This window comes from Erpetoichthys calabaricus, chromosome 10, assembly GCF_900747795.2.
Source record: "Erpetoichthys calabaricus chromosome 10, fErpCal1.3, whole genome shotgun sequence".
NCBI classification, from domain to species: Eukaryota; Metazoa; Chordata; class Cladistia; order Polypteriformes; family Polypteridae; genus Erpetoichthys; species Erpetoichthys calabaricus.
Window position 1 is genome coordinate 74,119,656 of NC_041403.2, and position 18,115 is coordinate 74,137,770.

The 18,115-nt window shown below is 40.2% G+C and overlaps 1 protein-coding gene across 2 annotated transcripts in view; it reads right to left on the bottom strand.

Annotated features, from left to right (window-relative positions):
• tgfbr3 (transforming growth factor, beta receptor III) overlaps positions 1-18,115 on the bottom strand; it is a 241,412-nt gene that overhangs the window by 11,771 nt on the left and 211,526 nt on the right. Inside the window, exons 14-16 of one of the 2 annotated variants that reach the window (XM_051932789.1) lie at positions 13,244-13,367; positions 9,282-9,337; positions 4,946-5,053 (exon numbers count right to left, since the gene is read on the bottom strand). In XM_051932789.1, coding sequence (XP_051788749.1) covers positions 4,979-5,053; positions 9,282-9,337; positions 13,244-13,367 — 255 coding nt within the window. In that variant the 3' untranslated portion in view covers positions 4,946-4,978. Of the gene's footprint in view, positions 1-4,945; positions 5,054-9,281; positions 9,338-13,235; positions 13,368-18,115 lie in introns of both variants that reach the window. The other variant, XM_051932788.1, reaches the window with a different exon arrangement.

Consider the following 18,115-nt stretch of genomic DNA (forward strand, 5'->3'; position numbering starts at 1 on the left):
CTTCACTTTACTAGCACATCACTTGTTTTCATTCTGATGATGGTGTGCATAGTCAATAACACTTGGGGTAGTTCTTGTGAGTCACCTAAGCATTAGGTCGGTAACAAGTTGCCCCGTGAAATCTGTATGTGAAAGCCCCCCGACTAACACATGCTTGCCAAATTCATATCACTTCTGAGGTCTTTTCATCCTTGAAAAATCTTGGCACACTCTAGCAGGAAACCATTATTCTTCATCAGTGACGTGTGAAGAGCCCTATCAACAGAGAACTGGGTCTTTTGATGATCCAGCTGCACGTTTTTTGTTTCAATCTTTTCTAGGTTGCCTTGGTCTCCTTGAGGAGACACTTTTATGCATTTATTTATAGTGACTCCTGGTAGTGATAATGCATCTCTAGTATTGCTGGCAGCAGGAAATTGTCAGCATTTGTTACTATAGCAGTGCTACTTTAGTTAACTAGAATGATTTTCATGTCCTAAAAGGCAACTTGTTTTATTTTATTACTGATAAAAGAGGACCAGCCATCAACACATGCTTGCTTAACGCCATTCTCCAACAGGCCTTGTAAGTTCCACATCTTGTGACAAGCTTACCATCTCGTCTCTGAATGTTTTCATCCTGAAGAAAATAACTGTGAAAGGTCCAGAGCTGACAACACTGGAGGCCTTGCTCCCATGTCGAGACTCACAACTTGGGGCTACTGAAATGCAAAGGGCCATGGGCTCCTTCGCACTTGCATGTCGCAGCTTTGTGTCACTTCCAATCCAAGAAGGGCAACAAGGCTGTGAAGGAGCCTTACAATGTTCACTGTCTTTTCAGAACAGGAGAACATCTGAAGCTTGGTTTGCCTGCTGTGACTTTAGTATTACACATTGTAGTATGTAAAGTTTAAAAAATGTTGTGTGTTGCCTCTTCCTCTTTTTATTTTGGCCATTGAAAATTATAGTGAGTGTTCTTTTTTAAGTCTATGCTCACTCAGAAATATAGCAACAGTTTTATGATTAATATCGCAACACATGAAGAAGACTCAGGCTAGTAAACACAAAAAGGCAATTCATAACTGCATTTGCACCTATCAAAACGATTCTCTCCACATCTCATCCAAGGCTCTGAAACTGATGGTGTATACATTAGAAAATATCAAAAAGGCACAAGAAAGGAGGGTTTGGTGTTAGGGGCACGGCCAGTGAAAATACCAAGCTCGGACTGCGGTGACCCTCCTAAGCTAACGACAAGTTATTATTTTATTTTAGTTTTCTACTCAACAAAGTGTATTGGACATTTACTAGACACTGTCATGTCTTAGCATGAGTTCCTCCCCTGTCTGGGGTTCATATTCAGGTGTTCATTTTTGATTCTTTTATTTATATCAGTTATATGCATCATTCTATGTTTTTGCTTTTGTCAATGTATATAAGCTGCCTGTGTTGTGTTTCATGTGATTTGGGGGGGGGGGGGGGGGGGGGGGGGGGGGGGGGAGGGGGGGGAGGGGGGGGGGGGGGGGGGGGGGGGGGGGGGGGGGGGGGGGTTTGGTACCTGCCAATCACCACCAGGACCTGCCTCCTTCACTCTGTAAATCCTGAAGGCCTTCCACATTTCCTGGCAGATCATTGTGAATGGAGTCGGTGAGTTATTTGTGTTTTGCTTAGACATCTTTGGGAATTTTGACCTTCCTGCTGTTTTTTTCGACAATGCTATTTAGATTCTGTATTGGGACTTTTTTTGACTCAGGTTGCCTTTCTTACAGCCAATTCTGTTTTGCCTTTGTGTTCTATGGAGCTTGATTGTGATTGGAATATCTTTTGTGAGGAATAAATCTTTAATGTCATAAAGATTCAGTGCTTGCCCTTAATACTAGCCAGGGTTTGTCAGTGATATCCCCCTTTAGTGAGCATTACCAGAAATGTTTGGAACTACCTGCTTTAGAAATGCTCCAAGTCCACGACAGAAACAAGGCACAAGGGCCTGTCACAGGTTCGTTTTTTAGCTCTCATCACATCATGCAAAACTTCCCAACAAGAACCCTCATGTTACTAAGCAAGTCTTTCATTTTTAAATTCCCAAGAAGTAAAAGTACTTGATAATGTTTTGTTTAAAGTGTAGCAATTACATTGATGATGTTAACTGCATGTATAAAATGGCTGTACTGGCTGTTATGGAATGGTCAAGGTTTCATTCCTGACTCAAGTATCATTTCCTTCTATATATTTATTCTATTGTTGTTTTTTAAATATAATTTTGTAAATTCTGTATGTTTTCTTTCTGTTTATATCAGGTTATTTCTTTTGTATATTTATTATTTTTTACTTATGTGTTATATTAGTTTCTTGGTTCTGTGTCTGCGGTGGGTTGGCACCCTGCCTGGGATTGGTTCCCTGCCTTGTGCCCTGTGTTGGCTGGGATTGGCTCCAGCAGACCCCCGTGACCCTGTTTGGATTCAGCGGGTTGGAAAATGGATGGATGGATGGTTCTGTGTCTATTTTTCCTTGTTTTTTTACTTATTGAGCCTAAGGGGGGGGCACCACCCACCACACACCCTGGCAACTGCAGCTGTGGGACCATCTTCAGGCCAATATAGGTCTGCATAAGACTTGGGGCTAACCAATGACATGTTTGGCTCTTGCTTGTGGTGGTTTTTGGTTTTTTTGGGGGGGCTCATCTTCAGATTCCAACTTTTGCAAGTGCTCCTTTTATTTTCTTTTGTGCTCAAGTTTATGGCTTTGGATTTTTTTGGATTGTGGACTTGCTTAGTTAGCTTTATGTTGGGCACACTCTGCCAATGATAAGGGCACTTACAAAAGTTTGGCTGGACAAGCGAGACAAAACATTTCATTTATGTGACAGAAAAGCTTTGTGAGTGTTACATAGCAGTATTCGTGTTCACAGGAATTATGTTGAAAAACAAAACTGGTTTGGTTTTATTGTTTTTTTTTCTTTCAATAGGTTGGGCTCAGAACTAGGGAATCCATTACCCGGGGAAATCGGGAATCCCGCATTTCATCTCCCGGGAATCCCGGGCATCTCACATGTGAACGGTTTTAGAACGACCGACCACTTATTTTTATTAAAACTACTGCAATATGTTGACACAAATAAAAGACTAACCTTATCTACAAGCAGTTCATGCTGTCATAGAAGTACATGTATCTTTAGTGTGGTAATAAGAGCGTAGAAAGCACAATGTCCTCACAGGTGGCGCAGTGGTAGTGCTGCTGCTTTGCAGTAAGGAGACTGTGGAAGATTGTGGGTTTGCTTTCCCGGTTCCTCCCTGTGTGGATAGTGCTTTGAGTACTGAGAAAGCCGCTATATAAATGTAATGAATTATTATTAATTAATGTGTCCAGCGTTCAGTCGTCCATGCGAGAGCGCACCTTCATGCAGAAGTATGCCAGCTGCTGAGAAAGCATGCTCTACCTCCACAGAAGTAGCGGCACAATCATCAGATACCGATACACTTGTTCTAAACAACGCCCGCACTTGTCTTTGCTCTGAAACACTGCCATTTCAGCTTTTTACTGATGCATCCAGTTTCGTGTCATCATCTGTGATGGCAAGTTTTCTTGCACAGATAATGCGGGATGATACAGACTGACGCATTGCAATTTCAAGTTGCTGTTCAAAGCTGTTGTCTGATGAAGTGCAAGCTGCAGCAAAGGCGCCACCTTAATTATTTTCAACTATAACTCTGTTATTCTTGATCGATTTTTACACTTTTACACGCAGATATATGCTAGCTTGCCGTCTCCCCGTTTTCCTGAGAAGTTACAGCAGTTTCATTCCCGGGAATGCGGGAATGAAAAATGTCCGGGAATTCCCTACTCAGAACTTTCTGATCACTCTGTCGTATAGCAGAAGTAGTTTTATGTTACTTAGCATAGCCATTTAAACTAAAAAGTACATGGAATATCCCTTAGGATGAAGAAAATTAACAAAGGAATATGGCAAATTACTCATTATTAGTATTGTAAAAAGAATACTGGCAGTCATAGTGACAAGATTTTTTTTAATCATTGTAAAAATGAAAATTCATGGGATTCAAATAATTTTTTGCTGAAGCTAATTTGCTTTCTAAGCCTTAACTTTAGACGTTCGAACACATTAATGGCAGACAGTAATCCAGTTTGTTCGCAGTGGGGTGGCCTATCACTGGTAATAGGGACATGCTTCTTATGTCCTCATTTACTGGAATAATATATGCCACATCTCGAGCAAGTCTCAGAAAACTACAAATGAAAATGCTGTCAGATACAGTCTGTGCTGGAGATTATTTGAATGCATTAATAGCATAAACTGGGCATCAAAGGTCTTCACCCCTGCTGACCTTCTACTTGGGGCTTGAGGCAGATGTTGAATAGCTCTGCTATTCCTCTGGTGGATCTCAGCTGTACTGTAGAAGTGCAGCTGTGTGCTGGTTCAGAACTTTCTTGCGCTGAGAATGTATCTTTTTCTTAGGTAGTCTCAACTGAGCTCAGAGCCAGTGACCTCTTTCAAAGACGTCAGCTCTTAACAAACAGAAGAGGTCTTCGTGTAGTTGGATTTTGCGGAGAGCTATGAACCAGTGACACATGCTTCTTGTTTACATCTCTTCCTGTGTAGCAACAGGGTGTTTTCACAATAACAAAAAGAAAGCAGAGAAATGAAAGCTCGAGTCAACATCTGGAAATGAAGAACTCCCACTAAGATAAGGGCAAATGAAATAGAGGGGGGAAGAAATCAAAGAATGATTCTAAGCTATATTTCTGTCATATGGATATTATTATTTACAGCTCAGATGCAGAATTTGTCAAGACTCTAAAGCCTTATGTGATCAACAGAAGATTTTTAATAAACTCAAAGCTTCATTATTCTAGTCACTGATTCTGGACTAAACCAATGTGCATATTATTCTACTGCTCTCAAATTAAGACCCTTGTAAGTTTAAATTCAAAAGTAGAAAAAGACCCACCTGTGCGTGCGTAAATAAACCACAGGGCTCCTGTCAACAAGGCGCCAATGACAAATGCAGCAAAGGCGATTCCAACGACAGTCGGTGTGTCCAATCCATGCACAATAGCTGAAAAAAAAAGTTTAGAAGTAATTTTTGCAACACTACATTATGCATACTATAAAGAATTATGATGTGCCAGTCATCTTCAACATCATCTCAGTAAAATGACAGAATAGCCATTTTGCATTTAGGTTAATTAAATGACAATGACGAGATTGCTACTTGGGTACTGGCAAACGTGCTACACGCCCGCTCACAAATCACATTTCAGTTTTAGCTTCAAGCGCTTTGAAATCTCCCAGCTAGAACTTCATCTTCATGCTGATTTATATTCTCTTCAGTAAGTCTACTTTCTAAATGTACTTCCATAAAGCCAGCCTACAATGGAACTTCGTAGATCACACCAATATATCCTCTAGAAAGCATGAAAATCCTTAGTTTTAAGTTTGTTTTTTTATTAACTAAATTATGTGAATGGAAACCCCACCCAGGGCTGTTACCTTCCTGCTTTTTATTCAGTGTTGCAGAGATTCCCCCCCCCCCCCCCCCCCCCCCCCCCCCCCATGATCCTGAACTGGATAAGCAGATTAGGAAATTTATGTATGGATGGATGGATGGATAAATTACTGTTTCCATGACTGAGCACTTTATGTGTTTCCATTAAGTAAGGGGGACTTGCTAATTTTCCGTTGCCCCTTTTCTTACTATTATTGTTATATACTTTCATACATCCCAAATAAAAGACAACAGTAGCTGTTCAGGGAATCAAAGAACGCCATTCTCCTTGTCAGGTCCAGGGCTTGTGAAGTCACACTAGACAGAGCACATTCTGAAAGGGCGCAGCCAGAAAACTCCAGAGCCCTTATTACTAAATATTCCCAGAAGTACATGTGAAGAAAGTGGGAAAAACTTATCCTTTAATATTTTTCAGTCATGAACATCAGATCATTTATATGCTCTTATGTGAAATTTCTGTACTAATTATTTTCTTTTGTATATTGCACAAAAAAAGCAAAATGCAAAGACCTCTGACATATAACTTATTAAATGAAGAAGAACAGGTTGATATACAGTACTACATTTATAAATATATATTGTGTATCAGTGGGTACATGAGACAATTTTAGATAATGCATGTTTGAAATGTGCTTATGCAGTCATTTGCCAGTTTACACCTGACCAACCTGAGGTGATTAGAGGGCCATAACAAAACAATAATTTAATAATACTTTAGAAATTGTCAGAATGAGCCACAGTAGTAAATCTGTCATCATTGTCGTTATTTCACAGTCATCTCATAAGTTTTCCGACTCCTGGAGGTCCCTTTAAGGTTTGTTTTGATCGGTGCTGCTCCATGTAGGTAATTCTTAGACATTCAGCCTGTACTGCCATCTTTCCTGCAGTGTGTCTCAACCTTTATGGTCCAGTTTTGCCTTTTTTAAATTCACTGACGACCCACTAGCAGCAGTTGCAAACTGCCTCCTTGGTGAAACGAGAGTGATCGGGGGTTCCCCTTGGTGAAACAAACTCAGTTACAAATGGGGGAAACATATTGAGTTGTGTAGCCAATGACTTGGATGACCCACAGCCCACCTGTCAACCACACACGACAACCTATGACCCACCAGCGGCACAACCCAGTGGGTGAGAAACACTGCCTTATATGAAACTGGCATGCGAACACTGAGACGTGAAAATCAGTTTGTGGTACACCACACGAGCAGTTAAAGTATGCATACCAGTGACCCACACCAGGCCCACACAGCCTCAACTGCAATGACCTGTGCACTTTGTGACCGACATACGGCCAGATGACCGCTGCAAGTCGACACATGACCGTATACTAGGCGTGCCAATTTTACTTTTTTTTGCCAATATTGGGAGAAGGATGCTAAGGATAGTGCTGCCAGGGAAGAGGAAAAGAGGAAGGCCTAAGAGATGGTTTATGGATGTGGTGAGAGAGGACATGCAGGTGGTGGGAGTAACAGAACAAGATGTAGAGGATAGGAAGATATGGAAGAAGATGATCCGCTGTGGTGACCCCAAAAGGGAGGAGCAGGAAGACGAAGAAGAAGAAGAAGTTTGTGTCCCTGTATTTACAGATTTGTTGAATTGCACTTGCATACTTGATCTGTAATTTCTAGGATAATCTTTAATCAGAAATGTACCTTCATTTTTTCCACATTTTATTTTCTTGAAATAAAATATATTTTTCAGATGCTTTTTGTTGCCACCTTTGTGACAATGGCATTTTTGTTTTATGTTATGCTTTAACCCAAAAAGACCTACTCTTTGTAACACTGCCTGAGTGTACTGATGGCATATCAGATGCCATCTGAATTAAGGGCAAGGTGCCTCAGTAACTACTCATCTGAACTTTATTTCAAAAATCAAGACACTGTTGCAAAAGGAAATTAAAAAAAAAGACCTTATCACTTTTAATTTCATTTTCAGACCCACTTAATTCAGCTCAAATGTGCGGAAGGCATTAGGCTATTGTGGCAGCATTGGGCACAAGACGGTAACCAGTCCTGGACAGGGCACCAGATCATCCCAGAGAATTAAAAGGTGCAGGTAGGAATTTCAGGTTCTTGATTAAGAACTTATGACCGTACATTCATCATACATCAATCAACCTTTATAGTTTCTAATTTGTAAACTAATCTCTGCCGCCTGAAAAATTTTATCTTTTTTAAACAGAAATTAGGTCACAAATTGACAGTTTAAGCCGAAGTGCTGAAACCAGAAGAAATTGACCCACAAGGAACAGAAGGGGCATATTACATGTGAGACTAACAGGATTATTTATGTACTTATAATATTGAGTTGAGCTTATTTTAAGAATGGAAGGCCATGTTTTGCTTTTATCGTGAAAAGTCTGCAATACATTTTCAGAGGTGTAACCCCAAAATAAAATATACTACAGTATATATTAAAGACAGCTTAAAACCCCTAAATGAAATGTTTTAATCCTGTCTCCATCTTTGTGTGCAAACTTCGACACTAAGTCCTGTCTGCAGCCCACTTGGATGTACTGTCAATACAACGTAATTGGCAATGCACGCTTTATATGACCTCAGGTGCAAAATAAAGCTATACAGCAATTTGTTGAATTAATATACCATGCTGCTCAAGACCAAAGCTGAAAACAAATGTTGATTTTACAATTCATATGAAAGAGCCAATTTCCTTGAATCATTTGAGTCTGGAGTGACAACAATTCAAGCTTAAAAAACTTGGTGAAACAAAGAACGGTTTTATTTTAGCATCTTCATCACAAAGTATTAACAGTCACATTCAGATTGAATGCACTATCACAAACATAGAGGGGTGGTGTAGATCAGATGGGTGTGCAAACGTCTCCTGTTGTGTACAGAAAAGGTTAGAATGGTACAAAAAGGCATCGTTCATTCTTAGCAGTGTTGGGCCTTTTTAGGGGTCCACCTGAAAAATCTGAAGGGACAACTATTTCTATATATTCTACATTATTCTATTTTTATTATACTTTAATGCAGAAAAAAGAAGAAACCATTACATTTTGTTAAAAAAACATAAACTGGCAGAGCGTATTCAAAGAGGGGCCTATGCTGCATCAGCACTGCCTGAATGGTGTGGGGAGAGGATTTTATTATTATTTTATTTACTGGTGCCTTACTGTGGCTATACTGGACTTTTAAGAGGTGCTGCGCCTTGCCTCTGCTGTAGTCCCCCAGCAAAATGACTGTACTGTATATGGGTGAGTTGCAATTACAGCTGTGTATACAGTATATATGCATGCTGTACACATTAATGGGCAAAGCCAGATCCAAATCTGTAATCATTTAGATGCAATGCAGGGATTATCTATGGATTTCCGCTATGCTCAGTGCCTAGGAACACACTATATCCGTCACATACATCAAGGCCCTGATGTACTTAACTATACAACACAAATCCATCCATCCATTATCCAACCCGCTATATCCTAACTACAGGGTCATGGGGGTCTGCTGCAGCCAATCCCAGCCAACACAGGGCGCAAGGCAGGAAGCAAACCCCAGGCAGGGCGCTAGCCCATCGCAGGGCACACACACACACACACGCACACACACCAAGCACACACTAACCTGAATGTCTTTGGACTGTGGGAGGAAACCCACGCAGACACGGGGAGAACATGCAAACTCCACGCAGGGAGGACCCGGGAAGAGAACCCGGGTCTCCTAACTGTGAGGCAACATCGCTACCCACTGCGCCACCATGCCGTACAACACAAATTTAAATCCTAAATTGACTTTCCATAGAAAATACTCACAAGGTTTTTTAGTTGTATGAGCTTTGTCTTGATTTCTGTTAGGGAGGATGTTGAAGCTGTTAGACAGAGAAAAACAAAATGTTAGCTTCCAAACTACAAATTATATTTTGAAACAAAAATGACAATGTTATTCAAAACAATCTGGCTATTAGATAACACAATTCAACATTTAATAATCCTGACATCTAGATCCATGGCTTTGTGGATACTAAGCTGAACTTTATCAGTACATACTAAATTACTGAGTCGCAATGGCCTCCAAATGAACTACTCTGATAAAGCTTGATGGCCTGCCCTGCCAGATGAGGAAAGTATTGCCAAGGTTGTTGTTTTTATTTTAAATGCTTCTTGATTATCAGAGGGCTGGATGCGCGCTCCTCAGGGTCTTGCTGAATGCTTACTCAAGTGCTCCTCGTTCCTCCTTCTTTTGTTTTGGATTCATTTACACTCCCTAAATTACTGGTGGCTCACAGACCTACCCTTGAACATCACAAGTGAGATGGGCCTGACGGTGATCCAGAGCATGGACATCTTTGGCATGGCAAAAGAGTGCAGGCTATGATAAACGAGCATGTGTTTATTACTCACTAAGTATTTAATTCTTAGGTTTTTTATGTTATTTTAATGAATTGTTCAACCATGAATATCTTTAACAGAATCAGCTTTAAAAAAACATGATTCGCTCAAATGCAATAAACAAAGTCCTTTTTTTTGTCCTGTCAACAAATGAGTACTTTATTCACCAAAATAAATAAATAAATAAATAAATTCATACCGACATGTTAGAGTTCGGCCAACTAAAGGCTCCAGGGATGTGTTTCTCTTGCCTGCTTTCATTTAAAATCATCCGTCAAGGATTTTGTTTTCTATTATAACCACTTGCTTTTGCTTAAGGCCTTTTTATTACTTCCATCCATGAACTTTATTAACTTTAAATGTAGATGGTGAAAAATTTAATATGGAGCAGAACGCCACAAATTTGGAATGATATCAACTCAAAACATTTTTTAGGCTGGGATGGCAATACATAACCACTGCTATGGAGTTGTAATTGCATTCTTTTCATTTGGCTAATGATTAACGGCCATTCTGTTGAATAAGATAGATAATCGTGATGCCAAGCTGATAGTTCCAATTTACAGAATGTATCTAAGTATGCATCTTTCTCTTTAATCCATTTTGTACAGCACATAACAGGATGAATTTTAATTAAAAACATCTATCTGTGTGCCTTCTAGAACCACACTTGATTGAGGAGTTCTGCTGTCACCTCTCTGTCAAATTGCTAAAATCTTCAGTGGTGGCACAGCTCTCTGCTTTCATGAAATACTTTTAAAAACGTGGAATTAATTTGTGAATATAAAGCCCTGTTTGATTTAAGATTTGTTCTTGAATATAAACTGCTCAAAAAAATTAAAGGAACACTTTGAAAACTCATCAGATCTCAATGGGAAAACAAATCATGCCAGATATCTATACTGATATGGACTGGGTAATGTGTTAGGAACAAAAGGATGTCACATCATTAGATGGAAATGAAAATTATCAACCTACAGAGGGCTGAATTCAAAGACACCCCGAAAATCAAAGTGAAAAAATGATTCAGCAGGCTAGTCCATTTCGCCAAAATTTCATTGCAGCAACTCAAAATCATACTTGGTAGTTTGTATGGCCCCACGTGTTTGTATCCATGCCTGACAACATCGATGGTGTCCTGGGGGATCTCCTCCCACAGCTGGACCAGGGCATCACTGAGCTCCTGGACAGTCTGAGGTGCAACCTGGCGGTGTCAGATGGACCGAAACATAATGTCTCAGAGGTGTTCTATTGGATTTAGGTCAGGTGAGCATGGGGGCCAGTCAATGGTATCAATTCCTTCATCCTCCAGGAACTGCCTGCATACTCTCGCCACATGAGGCCGGGCATTATCATGCACCAGGAGAAACCCAGGACCCACTGCACCAGCATAGGGTCTGACAGTGGATCCAAGGATTTCATCCCGATACCTAATGGCAGTCAAGGTGCCGTTGTCTAGTCTGTAGAGGTCTGTGCGTCCCTCCATGGAATAGCTTCCCCAGACCATCACTGCCTCACCACTAAACTGGTCATACTGAACGATGTTACAGGCAGCATAACGTTCTCCACTGCTTCTCCAAACCCTTTCACGTTTGTCACATGTGCTCAGGGTGAACCTGCTCTCATCTGTGAAAAGCACAGGGCGCCAGTGGTGGACCTGCCAATTCTGGTATTCTATGGCAAATGCCAATCGAGCTCCATGGTACCAGGCAGTGAGCACATCGGTCCCTCAGGCCACCCTCATGAAGTCTGTTTCTGATTGTTTGGTCAGAGACATTCACACCAGTGGCATACTGGAGGTCATTTTGTAGAGCTCTGGCAGTGCTGATCCTGTTCCTCCTTACCCAAAGGTGCAGATACGGGTCCTGCTGATGGGTTAAGGACCTTCTATGGCCCTATCCATCTCTCCGAGAGTAACTGCCTGTCTCCTGGAATCTCCTCCATGCCCTAGATACTGTGCTGTTAGACACAGCAAACCTTCTGGCAGCGGCACATATTGATGTGCCATCCTGGAGAAGTTGGACTACCTGTGCAACCTCTGTAGGGTCCAGGGTATCGCCTCATGCTACCAGTAGTGACACTGACCGTAGCCAAATGCAAAACTAGTGAAAAAACAGTCAGAAAAGATGAGGAGGGAAAAATGTCAGTGACCTCCACCTGTTAAACCCTTCCTGTTTTGGGGGTCGTCTCATTACTGCCCCTCTAGTGCACATGTTGTTAATATCATTACAACACCTAAGCAGCTGAATCTGATTAACAACCCCCTCTGCTACTTAACTGATCAGATCAATATCCCAGAAGTTTCATTGACTTGATGCTATATAAAAAGTGTTACTTTAATTTTTTGAGCAGTACATTAATAGAGTATAAAATGTTTTTTATCAAAATGTTAGGTAAGCACATGTTGGGGAGTTCCCAAGGTCCCTTCTTCTATGACGTAGTATCTAATTTATGGCACTCTCTGTTTTACTAAGATGCTTTGCTGACAGGTTTCTGTGCTCAGCCTTTACTGTAAGAATGCATACACAAAGTCTGTAACAGAAAGTTGTTTACTGATTTTCTTCAAATGGTAAGATGGGTGCCACCACAGACAGTTTTCTTATAGCAGCAGGGACCAGCATTCATTTCTTACTTTCATTAATGGTATTTGCACTTTCTTTTTGTGTCCTTGTGGTTTTCTTCCTATCCATCACAAAGACGTGTTACAGGTTGACTGGCCCCCCACCACTGAGCAAGTATGAGTTAGTGTGGTTTGTACATGAGTGTGCCCCGCTATAGGCTGGCATCCTGTGTCATGCACTCAGGGTGCCTTTGGCTTCCTCACGGATTCATTTCTTGTTTCTGTCGAGTTCTTCTTTTTTATGCTTCTGTTTACCGTAATCTTTCTAGCCCTGCAAGGTGTCTTGTGATTGTGCGTTTTAACAAAAGATGGACTGCTTCATTGAGCCTCTGATGGATAAAGTGAGCTCTGAAAATGGATGGAAGGCTCAGACTAACAAAGGTTCTTCCCTGTTTTCCAAAAGTAGCTTGTCAGGATCTTATTTGATCGCTTAACTTGCTGTCAAACACACCGTTTGGTACAAGCTTTGTCTTCAAATGACCTAATCTTACTTACTTTTATTAAAAGTACAAAATGGAAGGGTGGGGGTTCAGGTTATACTCATTATATATGGCATATATGCATTTTATCTGATTTCAGTATATATGGCATATATAGTTTAAAGGTCAGAAAATGTGCCTGTTAACACAATTTTGATAAGTTTCATTTCAGCTTTTTTCATTAATGTTACAATTTCCAAGGAATACATTTGTCAAACAAATTACTTCATTGATTCTCACGGCCAGATGTCAGCATCTGTTCTTGTTGATTCCCTACAGATACATACCTTCTGTGGATTTCACTATAGATGACACCATTACCAGGGGTTTTGTGGAAGTTTTTCTGTACTGCATCATTTTCATTATCATCCCAAAGTTAACAGAGATACAAGCTTCATCTGGTGGGATGCACTGTAAGAAAAAAAATATTCTTTTCTTAGTGGCCTGCTCCTTGGCTCCTCAACTTCTTATTAGAATCTACTTAATTCAGTAATGATTTCCTCTCTGTGTACAGGATTGTCTCCTTACAATAAAGTCAGTTCTCAAGAAAACGTCCTTTTAATGGGATTTGTGACACAGAAATGCACAATTCTCCAAAAAGAGACAGGTTGGAGCAGTCACTTATTATTGTATATAATTTTTAGGGTTTGGGTCTTGGCTCTGCTATTGATCAAGAATTGTGTTTTGTGACAGTCTATTTACTATTTGCTTCAGCCAGTATGTTCACCTTCTCAGAACGATGGTCCATTAGCAGCCCCCTGTGATACCAGGACTGAGCCTTAACAATGCAAGACATGATGTAAGTCATGGTTTGTAAAATGCAGCTACATAATCCAAAAAGGAGTATCCAAAACTGGAGGGAGGTGAAAATCACAAGAAAACAGGCCCTTATAAAGTATAACGCTAGACAAAGAGTCTAAAAAAACAGACCAAAATGGGCCATAAAACAAGCAGCAACAATTAGGTGAAGGTATCTAAGAAAATGAAGAGTGAAACAGATTACAATAAAACCGGAACTAGGTCAAAACACAAGAAAACACTAGAAACAGGAGCAAGTAAAATAAGGGCTCTCACAGAGCTCAAGTTAGAAGCAGAAGGAAAGCAGGCCCTGCACTTATTTCCATTGATATATGCGAGGTCTATCCAAAAAGAAACCAAACTTCTTAAATGAGCACCAATAAGCCATCATAGCAGACTCACAATAGTGGTGTTGTGTAGTGGTGGCCTTGACCTTTAAAATCTCGACTTGTTCGATCACACCACATCAGTCAGTTATCAGATACATGCAGTACAGGGACCCTGTGTCTCGTGTGCCTTTTGAGATTTTTTTGCAATTTGAAATATGAAAGATCTTGAAGAGCAGTGTGTTTCCATGAAATTCTGTGTGAAATTGTCAAAAACTTTTACCGAGATTTTTCAGATGTTGAAACAAGTTTATGGAGATGATTGTACAAGCCACACACAGTGGTACGAATGGTATGGCGCAAATCGGGCAGATGTTCCCAAAACTAGACAGTGATCAAATTGAGAAAGTGAGTGCTTTGATTCATGAAACCCGTTGCCTTAACTGTTCGTGAAGTTGCTGAAGAAGTAGGAATCAGTAAAAGTTTGTTTCACACAAATCTGACTGGAAAAATTGCTGATGCATCATGGTGGAGCGAAATGACTTGACAGATGAGCAAAAAGCGAACTGTGTCCCAGTCAGTTAGGAGTTGTTAGATTGTTCAAATGCTGTTGATGAAAACTTTCTGAAACATGTCAGAACTTTTGATTGTTTAAATTTTTTGTTCCTGAAATTGAAGTCCATCCTGAAAGGTTGCCGATTTCAAACAATAGAAAATTCACTATGGGACACTCCAAGACACATTGGTAGCACCTTATAAATAGAGGAGGGGAATACTTTGAAAGAGACAAATCAGATTATGCAGTATGCCCATTAATATATATTTTTAAAGGTTTGGTTGAACTTCTATAAAATTTACATTTCCCCTTGAGGACAAATAAAGTATCATCCATCCATCCTGCTCTTTGGCAGCGAGAAGCATTTCTGCACGACTTTATCTCTTAGTATTTCAGTTTTCCAGACTCAATGCCAAAGACTTGCATGTTAGACGATGGTTTCAAATGGGATCTTTGTGGGTAGGTGTGTGTGTGTGTGTGTGTGTGTGTGTAGGTGGGCTCTGTCCTGCCTTGTGTCTGACGCTGCTGGCTTAGGCCCCCACAACCTCAACTGGAGCAGGTTTGAGAATATTATGTTATAGTCAAAGTTACAGCTTTATTTATTTGTTTTTTTAACGTTTTAGCCTAGATACAACTTTCTCCTTGTACAGCATTTAGAATCCTGTACTTCTGACACCCGCAGTCTGAATTTAAAAATACAAGATATTGCACCCCAAAGCACACATCATTGTTTTTCAAATAAACTATGAAATCCTGTTCAAGTAATGTTACATTTTATCTGGCAGTTTTCCAAAGAGGATCAATATGAATATTATGGTTTAAATCATGAGGTTTAAGGAAAGAACTGAAAAACAGCTGAAGGCAATTAGAGCCAATGGAGGAGATGCCAGAAAACGTCAACGTTCAGAGAAAACTGAGCCTCTTCTGTGCTGTGTGCTGTCAAGACCTCTCCTCAGGGTGCAAAAAACATTTAATGAAAGCCACTCTGGCATGGCTGTTTCACAATGCCATCAAAATAACAATGAAAACAAGATCAAGCAACTGCTTTTAGAGACGTGCTTCTATACCAGCACAATCTTTTAAACTATATTTCTTCAGAAAGGAGTTAAGCTTATATTTTTAGTTAAGAGTGACAGACTAGTCAGATGTGTTTTTATTGAAGTTATGAGTTTTATTTTGTGAATATGTGAAGCTCCTGCCAGCCTTGAAGAATATTTAATTAATTCCACCATATACTGTACCACTGTGGAACATGCATCATATGAATTACCACCATTAAATCCAACTAACTTTAATCAGGAGCGTCAGAGTCAAGCTGTTAGTAGAAAGGTTCTAAGAGGACATCGTACAATCCTCAAAAGAATTTTCAGAAAAACTCTTAAGAGTATTTTGCTGAAAATGTTTGCAAAGGGCTGGGTCTTGGCTAAACCACACACATGCTGTAGCCATACTGTCCAAACAAGGAATATTTGGGACAGCAGTCAGTCTTCCCAGGGGTGGTCATCAAGCCAAATTTCACTAAGAAGAAAATGTAAAATTTCTTACAAAGTGTGCTTTATGGACATCTAGGTGTCTGCAGGTGTCCCTCACCTTGTCTAAAGCATGAATAAGTGTTTCAGTTGGAGCAACAGAAAGCAATGGACGCAGCCTTGAAATTTGCTTTAGGTGCAAAAAAGCAATCTTCATAATATTATTAATATGTGGATCAGAGGAGAGTGTAGGATCCAGAACAACACCAAGATTTTTATCCTGTGCAGGCAAGGATGTAATAAAGCCAGGGATTTTGACATTGTCTATATTCTTTAAAGTGTTTGGAGATGCAATAATTAAAGCCTCTGTTTTATTAGTGCTTGAAGTCAGTCAAACAGGCAACCAATGCAGAAGGAGGTAATGTTTCCATAAGCCCTGTGTGTAAATAACTGTGTGTATTGTCAGCATAACAATGAAATTGTAGACCTTGCCATCTAATAATGGAATGGCACTGAGAGGAAGCACACAAGTGATAAAGAGCAGAGGGCCAAGAACTGATCCCTGAGGGACACTCTGGAACAAATAAGATGGGTCAGACCTAAACTTACCGATGACAACAGTGCTGTCGGTCCTTAACATACAATTTAAACCATGCAAGAGCATTTCCAGCAATATTGAACTCATTCTCAAGTCTAAACAAAAGAATGTCTCAATGTGCGGATGATCTGGGGTGTTTAGTAGCAATAAGACCTGGACAACTTGCCATCACTGAAAGAACCATAAGGTCCACTCTGCGTTAAAAGTTCTAAAGGAGAATACTGGGCCATCGATCCAGGAGCTGAAGCTGAATCAGACTGGGGTGATGCAGGACGACTGTTATCCAAAACATATAAACAAGTCAAAGGAATTCAGAGAGTATCGACAACCCAGTCTAAACCCGGACCTAAACTGCACTGAAATACTGTGTCAGGGCCCAAAGCAACGACTTCATGTTCAACAATCCACAAATATCACTAAGCCGGAGCTGATCTTCAAGATGGCAGATAGTGCAATGAGACATTAACTTTTCACAAGGGACATCAGCTTTCTTTAGTAGCTGAATAAAATTAAGTACGGACATTTATTTTTGTCTGTTGATTCAGGGTTCCTTTAATCTCATGGCAAATTCTGGCATAAAGATGTGATAACATCTACTATGAAAAACATAAAAACATGTATCAATGTTGTAAATCTGAACGTCATGAAATGTAATTATTACTATATATTCTGCATAAATCTTTACCTAAACTAACCTACTAGATGAGGATACACTTACACAATACAGGCAGGTCAGAGTAGAACATATAAAATATCGAGTTCGCCAATTGCCACTTTTCATGGTACTGCACCAGATAAAATGCATTTATTCCCTAAAGTGGTTTTAGTTCAGTTTTGCTTAGTACCTTGTACTGTACACAACACCATTCTTTAGTAGTCCGCTACCACAGTCAAATATAAGAAGTATGTTGTGTGTTTTTCTTCTTCTATTCTCCTTTGGGGCTGAAACACTTTATATTGAAAGAATGCTACACCCGAAAACGATAATTAATACATCTGTCTCTTTACTCACATTGTTTGTAGTGATGGCTGAGAAAATGCTTTAATTTCATGCTTTGTTGGCGCACCCACTACAAGACAAACCACCCGGAGAGCTGAGAAAATAACATTCTTGATATAATGGGCTTGAACAACAGCAAACAACATGAAAATGTCGATAAAAATAAACTCTTCAAAAGCCAGGCGTCTATTTCAGTGCTCACTGCTACCAAAGCACATGTATTTTTGCTAAAATATTGTTAAAGCATTTCTGGAAAATCTTTTAGTGGCGCAGTGGTAGCACTGCTGCCTCGCAGTAATGGAGACCTGGATTCACTTCCCGTGTCGTCCCTGTGTGGAGTTTGTTCTCCCTGTGTCGGCGTGGATTTCCTCCCACAGTCCAAAGACATGCAGGTTAGGTGCATTGGCAATCC